This window comes from Eptesicus fuscus, chromosome 20, assembly GCF_027574615.1.
Source record: "Eptesicus fuscus isolate TK198812 chromosome 20, DD_ASM_mEF_20220401, whole genome shotgun sequence".
NCBI classification, from domain to species: Eukaryota; Metazoa; Chordata; class Mammalia; order Chiroptera; family Vespertilionidae; genus Eptesicus; species Eptesicus fuscus.
Window position 1 is genome coordinate 33336977 of NC_072492.1, and position 12262 is coordinate 33349238.

Below are 12262 nucleotides of genomic sequence, written 5' to 3' on the forward strand. Positions count from 1 at the left end.
GACACAATTATAATTACCAAATACAATTTTGGAAAAAAAATTTTTGAAAAAGTTTCAGTTGTGGGTAAGATCTTGGCATTATGTTAGGCAGAAGCATTTTTTAATTTGAATACACAAGTTTGTGCTAAGCTACCAAAGGGTAGAATTGTGGTTATTTACTGTTTTCTATCTTTATAGCATCTCTCTTTCTTGGAAACCACTCCCAATCATATACTTTTGCTGGAGCCATCAATCATAATACCTTGCCTGCCCTGGCCACAGGGGTGGGAACAATTTGTCCAAGATAGGCCACTCAAATTCCTTCCTCAAGGGCTTTGGATTTGGAGCAGGAGTAGTGGCCTTGCCTTTGGGTCACAGACCTTGGGAAGATATGAATATAAACTGCTGATGCCACTTGGGAAAAGCCTGTCTGTATTAGGAGAGAATGAAATTAACATACAAACATACGCAGATGCAAAAGGTGAGAGTGAAAGAGGAAGACAGAAAGAGTTTTGATACCTGAGGGTCCAGTTATCCCAGGGGATGATGGCCTGGACTTCCCCATTACACAAGCAATTAAATTCCCTTTTCACTTAAACTAGTTTAAGCTGATTTGGTCACTTGCAATTGAAAAAATTCCCAATTAAAACAGGTCCCCACCTCCTACAATACATAAAATTATACTCCAGAAGGATAAAAAACAGTTATAGAAGTATTATGCAAGATAACTATAATATATATATTATTTTGTTTCTTACTAAGGAAGACCATCCCTATCCCAAGAATATATATGGTCTTCCTTAGTCTCCAAAATCCAGAGAAACCCTAAAGAAAAAGACTGACAAATTTAACTACATAAAAATGTAAAAAATTTCTGTACAACATAAGAGAGTTAAAAACAAGCAATGACTATATAAGTATACATGTAAAATCAAAGATTAATAGCCATAATACTTTATAAAGCATTCTTAAAATCATTAAGGAAAAATATCAAAACTCAATAGGAAAAAATGAGCAAATGACGTGAAAAAGCAATTCACAAAGTTGAGTAAACACACAAAAAGAAATTCTACCACATTAGTAAGCAGGGATCTGCAAATTTTAAAATGAAATACTTTACCATTGGCAAAACTCTAAGAGACTGATGATGCTGAATTTAGGTCAGTGTATGAAGAAATACATATGTATGTAAATATCGGCACAAATCACTTTTCATGTACAATGAAGCAGTAGCCATCACTACTTTAACATGTGCCTAACCATTAGACCCAGCTATTCCACTCACTGTTTCTATACTGCCAAACATACTTGATAAATACACAAAGATGTATGTTGAGAATGTTAAAAGGCACCACTATTTGTAATAATAAAAAAAACTGTTAACAGTCTAAATGTCCATTATTAAATAAACAATAAATGAATTGTGGGTCATCCATACTGTGAAGTACCATGCAGCAGTTAAAAAGAATGAATTCCATTTATAACACAAAAATATCCATTACATGTATTACCGAGTGAATAAAAACAAGATGCAGAACAATACATGCAAAATGATCCTGTTGAAAATATAAACAAAAAAAAACTTTCTGTAAACATACACTAATGAAACTGCATGGAGAAAGATAAAAATGTTACATACCAAACTGTTGATGGGGGTTACCTTTGGGGAGGAGGGTGTGAAAAAGATCTATTTTCCTGTGTGCTTTTTGTATTTTTTAAAACAAAAACAATGGGTGCAAGTGTTAAAAAAAAAAAAAAATGAAAAAAATGAAAAGAAAATCTAAATCTTCCCACCCCCATCAAACTTCCATTTTAAAAATGAAAAATGAAAAAAAAAAGGCTTGCTTTAATGTATGAAGTGTATTCTTACCTATCTCTTCTTGAATAGAGACAGGTGTGTGAGACTCTCTTTCTCCATTGTCAGGATCATCAGCTGCCTTAGCAGATTCATTCTGGGAAGAACTTAATTCACTGCTGCTGTTACTGTTTTCCAGATTAGGCTGAATGGAGGTAGTGGTAGCACTAGTGTTACTGCTGTCACATGTCTTGTTAGGTTCTTCTAGAAAAATAGAATACCTGATTTTTACATTGGAAATCACATCAAAATTAACTAATTGTCAGAAAAGACATTTTATTGTTTTAGGACTGCATTACAAAGCTAGATTTTAAAAAGAAAAGCCACTCATGTATGAATAATGCAATACATGAAAAAAAAATTGTAAGCAACACCCTGAGTTATTTTTTAAGTTTCCCAGTTTAATAACACAGACTTTTATCATCTAAGCCTACAGTACAAAGCAGATAATTTTTTAGATACCCCAGAACTAAAGAATAATGCAACTATCTCACAAAACTTACAGTCTAGCAGATACTGCAGAAGTGATTTTGTTGAGATAATCCCCCAAATCTGAACTTTATATTCTTACTTTACAAAAAGTATTCAAGCTTTAGCCAGTTTGGGTCAGTAGATAGCGCCAGCCTGCAGACCAAAGGGTCCCGGGTTCTATTCCGGTCAAGGGCATGTACCTTGGTTGCAGGCTCCTTCCTGGCCAGGGCCCTGGTCGGGGGTTGTGGGGGAGGCAACCAATCGATGTGTTTCTCTCTGTCTTTCCCTCTCTCTTCTACTCTCCCTAAAAAGCAATAGAAAAATATCCTCAGGTGAGGATTAACAAAAAAAAAGTATCCAAACAGTATTAGAAACAGATTTAAACAGGATTCTTTACCTCTGAAGTTCTCTGCCTGAATTCTATATGCCTCCAAGTTAACTAGAGGTAATACCTAAGTGACTGTTAATTTTAAGAAAAATTTAATAAATTTAAAGCCCCCCTATGCATTTCACTGTCACTAATAAGATGCTCTTTAAATCAATCACCTAAATTAAAATGTGATTGACAGAACCTAGCCAGTTTGGCTCAGTGGATAGAGGTCAGCCCATGGATTGAAGGGTCCTGAGTTTGATTCCCGATCAAGGGCACATATCTCAGTTGCAGGCTCAATTCCGGCCCTGGTTTTACATTGATGTTTCTCTCTCTGTCTCTCCCCATCTCTTTCATCTTTCTAAAATTTAATGGAAAAATATTCTCGGGTGAGGATTAACAACAACAACAAAAAAAGTTAAGGTCAATAAATATAAGGCAAAAATAAAAAAGTGATTGGCAGTAAATTACAAAGGCTATCTCTAACATAATGTGCTCCTAAATTTTATTTTAGGAAAAAACTCAACAGCTTGATAGAAAAAATGGGAAATTATATGAACAGTCACAAAAGAGATGAAAATAACCTTTATACATATGGAGCTATGCTCACAATTCAAAGTAAAAGAAATGCAAAATGAGCTATATGAAGAAACTACTTCTCAGCTATCAGATTGGCAAAAATCCAAGTCTCACAATACACTCAGGTAGAGAGGCAGTGGGTTAACAGCACTCCCAACATTGCTGTGGGAAGGCAAAATGATCCCAGTGGATGAAAGGAATCTGACAATATCTAGAAAAAATATACATACATTTTCTCTTTAGCAATCCCATGTCCAGAAACCTATCCCAAAATACCCTGGCAAAAATACCAAATTACTTATTTATAGAGCTATTCATTGTAGCATTATTTATAATGGCAAAAAAAAAAAAATGGAAACAAACAAAATGCCCATCAATAGGGCACTGGTTGAATAAAAGATGATATACACAATGAAATATCATGCACCATAACAAGAATTGCAGAAATCACTATATCCATATAACCGTACTTACAGTATGCTAACTTTTGTGCAAGAAGGGGAAATATGAATTTATGAACATATTTTGCTTTTATTTACAAAAACAAACAAACAGCTCTAGCTGGTTTGGTTCAGTGGGTAGAGCATCGGCCTGAGGACTGAAGGGTCCCAGTTCGATTCCAGTCATGGGCACATGCCTGGGTTGCAGGCTCGATCCCCAGTAGAATGCGTGCAAGAGGTAGCTGATCAATGACTCTCTCTCATGACTGATGTTTCTCTCTCTCTCTCTCTCCCCCCTTTCCTCTCTGAAATCAATAAAAATATGTTAAAAAATACTTTTTTAAAAATGGGAATAACCAGAATGGCACTGTAAGGGAAGGAAAGGATCTAGATACATAGAGAGAAAAATGGATGAAATTAAAAGTTCTCTGCATATATATATATATATATAGTTACATAGTTTGACTTTGGAATCATGCCAAGGTTTTACTTTAAAAAAAAATTAATTAAAAAAAATCTAAAAAAAATAAATAAAAAAAATTTAAAAATCTAAATCAAATAAACCCTAACTGTATATCAAGTTATTTGGCATAACCTCAATTATTTCAAGTGACTTTGGGACACAGTATTTTGACTGTACATCCTTATTGGAAATATGGTATAAGGATAAGTAAAGAATTGCAAAAAAAGTCTGCCATTCATTAGTCTTATTATTACCAATTATATCAGTATTATGAAATTACTGGAATCTATAAAATCATTTCTTCTCATTACTATTTTAATGTACATCAAGATATTAATAATGTGTCATCATTAATGGACATCTGCACCAAGATAAAGAAAATATATAATTAAGTCACTGCTGATAGGCTTTCAGTATAAGAGAAAAGAGATACAAGTACAAAAACAAAGAAACTAAGTATGCAATCCTCAATCTGAATTTGAAATGTCAATGTGAACTGATGGTCTTTTAAAAAAATATATTTTCTAACTCTACCCACCAAAAAAAACCTAGAGGCAGTGGCAACCCAAGAGCAGTAAGTACCCTGAGGCCCAGATTATGGTCTCTAAATATCATTCTCCACCAAAAAAAAAACCCAGAGCTTCTTGGAGAAATGACTAATTCCAAGTCTGGGGTAGAAAATGTGTTCTGAGGTAGAAAATGTGTAAGATAAGCCCCAAACATCTTATATGGCCAAAAGCAAGGAAGCTATCCAAGACTACTGGGTCATAGCAAAAGGACTCAAAAGGCAACGTGAAGGGGCTCTGCTGGGTCACCCACGTAAAGTGAATTATGACTACCACTGAACCAAATGGAATATATAATGACCCAGGAGTTCAAATACTTAAAATGAGAAAGCCATGCCCCTCCCCCAAAAGTCCATAACACATGAATCCCCACTGAAGGTAACTAGACACCAGCTGTTAGCTCTGAAAATATTCTGGCCAAAAATAGTTGAAAATGAATTTAATCAAGCCTTCAGAAACAAATTAAACAACACCAAGAGGAAGGAAACAGACAAATCCTAGATGTGGGACATTCCATAGAACACATTAGGATTCTTCACCAAGTCAACAACATGTGAAAGAAAAGAGTCAGGGAAGGGGGGAGTGCTTTACATTAAGAGTCTCAGGAAATATAAAACCAAGTATTATGTCACATGGGGAACTTATATGAAGTTATTTCAAACACAAATGCAAAACAAAACAAAAAACATTTTTAAGCAAGGAAATTTATACTGACTGGATACTAAGGAAATGTCAATTTTATTAAAATGACAATGGAATGTGATTATGTAAGACAATGTCCATATTCTTCAGAAATGTACGTAGGGTTGGCATAATATGTTTGGAATTTGCTTTAAAATACTACAGTAGGAAACAACCCAAATTCACATCAACAGGAAAGAGAATAAACAAAAGGTATAGTTATACAGAGGACTATTATAATGCAGTTAATATGAAGGAATTCCAACATACAACATTATATTAGTAATATAATATAAAGTGAAAAAATTAAGTTCCAAAATGTTACACTTAACACAATACACTTAATAAGATATACTTAACACAATACACTTGCTATAAAGTTTACAACAACAAAAACGGAAATATAGTTTTTAGCAAATCATATAGATCAATTAAATGAGGCAAGAGTATGTGGCTTATATATCACTTTGACATCAGGTAGCAACAGTCCTAACTCTGTCGGGTTTCCCTTGTAAGAAGGAAAGAAGATAATGAACACTTCAGATAGTGGAGAGGAAGGCAGGAGATGGAATTTTGGAGATGTTTAGTTAGATGCAGGTTAGTTTCAAAGCAGGACTTTGCTTTTTGTTTGGGGTGATAGGTTCCTAACTATTTCATTGTTAAAGATAATTAAAAACCTGAATAAATCAAGAAGAGGCATGCAATGATTAGTGATAAATACAATTAACTAAGGATTATGCTTTACCTAATACTGTACCCCTGGTATCAAAGGGGAAATTTTTTTTTTTAATTTGAGCCAAACAACAACAACAACAAAGTAGTTTTTTAAAAAAGCATGGGTAAAGTATGACTAGATCTTAATAATTTTTAAATCTAAGTGTTAGATATGTTGGGGGCATCCAATTAACTGTTCTGTATGTTTAAAATTTTTCATAATAAAAAAATTGTATATTAAAGACAGAAATGGCAAATTTAAAATTTGAGAGCTACAAACCAGTAATACAATAAACTAACTCACGTTGGAAAAATACATATAATTGGAAGAAAAGAAGTAAGCCACATCAGTTTCCTCACTAATCATTCCTTTTACAGCTACAGATATAGATTTGTAAAGTGTAGCATGCCTAATGCATAATTGTTTAAACATCATTTTCTCAAACAATAAAAAGATATACCCTCATTTGAGTTCAGAGTACATTTTCCCATAGAAATATGTAAGAAAAAGGTTCTAGATCAGCCCACAAAAACCTTTTTTAGTACATCATATACCCAAGTATGTTTTTAACCATGAAAATAATTCTGAGATTGGAACTTAAGAAATTCTAACTATACATATCTTAAATACTTTATTAGAAAGTGCTCTCTGCTATTAGGGAGATAATGGCACTTCATAAAATAATAGGCAATCGCCCTGGCCAGTGTGGCTCAGTTGGTTGGAGCAATGTCCTATACAAGGAAAGGTCACAGGTTCAATTCTGGGTCAGGGCACATACCTAGGTTGTGAGTTCAATTCCCAGTCAGGGTGCATACAGGAGGCAACTAATCAATGTTTCTCACATCCATACTTCTCTCCTACTCCCCCCCCCCCAAAAAAAAAATTAATGAAAATAATAATAATCTAGCTACACTAATAAAAGAAAAATATGCAAATTGACCATACCTCCATGGTGCCCATCAGCCAATCACGGGTGAGTATGCAAATTAACCCAAGAATTATGGTGGGCTGATTTGCATATGCAGGCACAGAGTGGCCGGGCAGGACAGGACGCCTGCTATGAAGGGGAGGGCGGGGCCGGAGAGAGCTACAGGAACGGCGCTCCGCCAGGAGTGAGGACTTGCAGGCTCCTGGGCGGCCGGGAGCAAAGCCAGGGGAAGGAAGGCCTATTCTTGCACAAATCTTTGTGCAACGGGCCTCTAGTATAACCGGTCACTATGACGCACACTGACCACCAGGGGGCAGATGCTCAACGTAGGAGCTTCCCCCAGCCCGCAGGCCCCAATTGTTGATGGAGCCTACCAGCCAACCTCCTCCCCCACACCAGGCTGGGATGGAGAACTGGAGGTGGGTGGCAGTAGACGCTGGCGGCGAGGGGAGGAGGAGGGGGAGGTAGGGAACTGTGTGGTGGCAGTGCGTGAGTGGTGAGGGAAGGAGGAGGTGGGGATGCAGGGAACCTGATAGGCCCTGATCACCAACCAGGCCTAGGGACCCCACCCAATGGCCGAATTTCATGCACCAGGCCTCTAGTAATAATAACAATAATAACTATTATTATTATTGTTATTATTATTATTATTTAGTAAGCAATCAATCCCCTACTCAAGTATTTTGATCTAAAAAAACCATTAACTGCCAGGCTGGCTTGGCTCAGTGGATAGAGCATTGGCCTGGGGACTGAAGAGTCCCAGGTTTGATTCCTATCAAGGGCACATGCCTGGGTTGCGGGCTCGATCTCCAGTGGGGGGCATGCAGGAGGCAGCCGATCAATGATTCTCATTATTGATGTTTCTATCTCTTTCCCTCTACCTTCCTCTCTAAAATCAATAAAAAAAAAAAAAAAAGTATTTGAAGACCTTGATCTTCAAATTTTGAACATCCTAAGCAAAAAACTGCAAGGGGAAAAAAAATTTTTTCATGTGACAGTAAAAGAGATACTTTTGTTTAAAAAAAAAAGGGGGGGGGGGAATAAAATAACCAGAATGTATATGATTAGAAACTAAACAAAACACCTTAAAGATAACAATAAACAAGAGTATTTAACTGAAGAACCTACAAAAGCCATTACTGATCAAATCAATGAGGTAAAATATATGGATAATATGTTAGTTGAGCATTCAGTATCAACAGCTTCTTATCCATTGAATTTATCTTACAATATAATTAAAAACTAAAGGCAAGGCCTGGCCAGCGTGGCTCAGTGGTTGAGTGTCCACCTATGAACCAGGAGATCATGGTTCAATTCCTGGTCAGGGCACATGTCCCGGAGGCCAGGTGGATTCCCGGTGTGGGGCATGCAGGAGGCAGCCAATCAATGATTCTCTCTCATCGCTGATGTCTCTCTCTCTCCCTCTCCCTTTCTCTCAGAAATCAATTAAAAACAACAACAAAACTACAGCCAAATACTGTATTTCAAGATGTCATTATCCCAAAAAAGTTTAAGAAATAGGTTAAAATCAGTAAGCTCTTGTAGTTCAATTTTGTAGATGCTAGTTTCATTATATCCATGGGAAAAATTTTAAAGCAATTATAAATAGTTATGAAAATAAAGTTTTATCTACTATTACTATTTTCCTAATCTCAGACATCAAATCTAGAGGCATAACTTAAATGAAACAAATGCTGTCTGCATTATATGTTTAAATACAAATTCTCAATAGTAGATTTGAGTTTAAGGTGTTAGAAAGACATGTATCTCTCTTGCCCTTAATAAATTTAAAACACAGTCTGGTACAAAAAGTTTCCCATCTAAACTCCAGGACAAAAGTGTAAATCTGAATATTAAGCCTTTTGTTAACTACAAAGAAGTTACACTGAATACAAAACAGAATACTTGCTACATGGGGTCGTTTTGGGCAATATAACCATGTTCATGAACCAAAGTGAAATGTCTATAATGAAGCCCTAGCCGGTTTGGCTCAGAGGATAGAGCACTGACCTGTGGATCAAAGGGTCCTGGGTTCGATTCTCATCAAGGGCACATACCTTGGTTGCAGGCTCCTCCCTGGCCCAGGCCCTGGTTAAGGCACATGCAAGAGGCAACCAATCGATGTGTTTCTCTCACATCAATGTTTCTGTCTTTCCCTCTCTCTAAAAGATCAATGGAAAAATACCCTCAGGTGAAGATGAACAACAACAACAAAGGTGTGTAATGCAGATGCAGGAAAAAAATATCTGAGGCAATGGGAAAATAGCCTCAGGGAGGATTAACAGGGGGGAAAAAAGAGAGAGAACAGATATCAAATTTCTGGACTGAAAAAAGTATTACTACAGATCCTGTAAACATTAAAGATGGGATGTTTTATGCCAATAAAATTTAAATGAAATGGATAGATTTCTAGAAAAATGTAACTTATTGAAACTGATACAAGAAAATAGAAAATACTGGTATAAATAGTCCACTATTACCAAATATATGAAATCTACAATGAATAACTTTGCCACAATGAAAACTCCTGGACCAGATGGCTTCAACAAACATTTAAAGAATAAATAACACAACCCACAAAATTCTTGCAGACAAGGAAACATGGAAACTTGTTCCAACTCATTTTATGAGGCCAGTATAATCCTGACACCAAAGCCTGGCATGGACATTATCAGGGAAGGAAAACTAACCCTATCTCACTCATGAAAGCAGACACAAAAATCCTAAACAAAATATTAATAAATTGGATGCAACACTAAATAAGAATGAAAATACATCACAACCAAGTGGCATTTACTTTAGGAGTATGAGATTGGGTTAACACAAAAAAATTAAATGTAGCAACTTCTGCTTCCAGTCAAGGTGGATCAGAGGGACTGGATTTACCCTCACCCATGAAACCACAAACAAAAAAAGAGACTACTTAACAGACAATGAACAAAGGAGCCCTGGCCGGTGTGGCTCAGTTGGTTGGATGCCACCCCATGCACTCCCGTGCACTGAATAGCTGCCAGTTTCAATCCCAGTCAGGGTACATGGCTCCCATGGCAGAAGTATGCATGCAAGTGGCAGCCAATTAACATTTCTCTCTCTTTCCTTCTCTTAAAAAAATAATTTAAAAATCTAAAAAAAGAAAATGAACAAAGGAACCCACCAGCACTTCACAAAAGATAACCAAATGAGCTATATATCCGTATACTTATGTACATATATATACACAAAAAAGTGCTCTACATCCTCAAACCAGAATAAGATATCCCTACATTCCTACCAGAATAACTAAAATAAAGGAGAGGGGGGGAGAGAGAAAAGAATTGTGTGAAATTTTTATAAAAAATCTTTCAGAATTTCCATCAACCTTGTTAATTATAATTCTTGATTTTTAGTGGAATTAGCAGTGTTTATTTTCTTGTTTATCTAAATTTCCTAGTTTGTATTTCAAAAAAACACATACTAGTATGGCTCCTATAATAAAAATTCTTTTTCACTTTTAAAAAATGCAAAAAGAAAGGCATAATAACATTCTTGGTGTAATATAACTTATTTTCAGTATAATTTAAATGATAAAAAGTTTAAAATAGGAACTCTTTATTAACTTACATTTTTATGTCAAATATATCTTGCAAAAATGTTTTATGACAATGTTTTTCTACTATGATTTTATAGTTTGAAATGTTAAAAAAAACTATGAGCACATGCAAACATGAAATTAATCAGTTAGCACATACAGAACTGCGATGGTCAAATATTCAACACTAAGCCATTAGTACGTAAGTACTTAAAACCAAAATATCTGCCACTACGGTCTGGTGATAAAACATACAATAAGTCTATTAGACAAAAACATCTAAATTAACTTTAAAAAGCATGAAGATTATGATGCGTTTCGAGCACTAACTGCAAGAACATTTGTCAAACTCCAAATGTTAGATGACAATTTAGCAATCAGGGATGGCACTTATGTAATGTAAGCAAGCAGCATGAATGAACACATACTTTAAAGTTTTAGGTGACATTCAGCTTTAAAGGGAAGGATTCCCCCCATTACAGAGGCATTGATACACTGCCCTCTGTACCTGGCACATCCTGGGGGAGCTCAGATGCCACCTTCTTCTCTGCCATGTTGCTGCTATCATGGGTTTCTGAGAGACACCCCACGGGACTCTTCCCTTCAGAGGGACTAGTCTCTTCTGAAGAAGCATTTGTTGTGTTGTCGCCAAGATTTGTTGACTCAGAGTTACCTTTATCCCCAACTTCTGTTGGCTCTATAGTAAAATGCACAACAAAACTTTAAAGATATCCTTTAAAATTGCTTTAAGGACATTATGGCCGAATTCAATCAACTGTTAAAAATGAATAATCACCAAAATATCTGCTTTTATTTGATGGCCATTTTGAAGCAATCAGATTCTGGGCTATTTTTGCAGTAGATAATCCAAAAAGTATTTAAGAATACTTAACATGCTAAGAATGTTTAAGTAATTAATATGAAAATGAACAGATTTTATCACATACGAAAGTGCATATTCTGGTATTAAAATAATGATTTTTCACCAACAAATCTCACAGGGAAATGGCACCTTATTAGGAAGTAGAAATAGAGATATGAGCATAACATTATAGCAAATAGATCAATATATAAAAGTCAGTACAATGATTATATACGTTATAGGAGGGAACGGTATCCTAATCTCTTTAGAAATACAAAATAGTTGCTTATATAAAAGTGATCTGTTTTCATTTTGCAAGTAAAACTGGAGATTTCATAATTAACACTGATCAAATATCTTTTTAACAAGTAATTTTTTTACCCTCAGATTTTCCTTGCTCAGGATCATCATCTGGTGTCTTGCTGTCGTTGTCTTTCTCAAGAGACTGGTCTTCAAATTCCTCTCTACTTTTCTCAGCATCTTTGGAGTTATTCTCGGTCTCACTGTTGTCCTTTTCTATTTCTTCCGGGTTTTTAACAATATCGATCTCTCCCTTTTTTGCTCTTATGGATTCCAAAATTTCTTCTAAAATAAAAAAAAAACTTTGTTTCCATATATACCAATTATAAAAGTACTACAAATGCCACTTAAAAGTTTCAAGTTATTAAAGTTAAATCTTTTAAAAGCATTACAACTATGAAATAAGGATCAAGAGCATCAATAAAATTTTGATGTTTAAAGAACTCAACCAATTTGGTTATCTTCACTTCTAGAAAATATATGTT

General features: G+C 35.4%; 1 protein-coding gene across 4 annotated transcripts in view; it reads right to left on the minus strand.

Moving 5' to 3' along the window:
* Positions 1-12262, minus strand: part of BPTF (bromodomain PHD finger transcription factor) — a 109977-nt gene that overhangs the window by 68888 nt on the left and 28827 nt on the right. For 3 of the 4 annotated variants that reach the window (XM_028157350.2, XM_054709782.1, XM_054709781.1), the window contains exons 4-6: positions 11859-12062; positions 11124-11312; positions 1850-2038 (exon numbers count right to left, since the gene is read on the minus strand). In XM_028157350.2, coding sequence (XP_028013151.2) covers positions 1850-2038; positions 11124-11312; positions 11859-12062 — 582 coding nt within the window. The remainder of the gene's footprint in view (positions 1-1849; positions 2039-11123; positions 11313-11858; positions 12063-12262) is intronic. The other variant, XM_028157349.2, reaches the window with a different exon arrangement.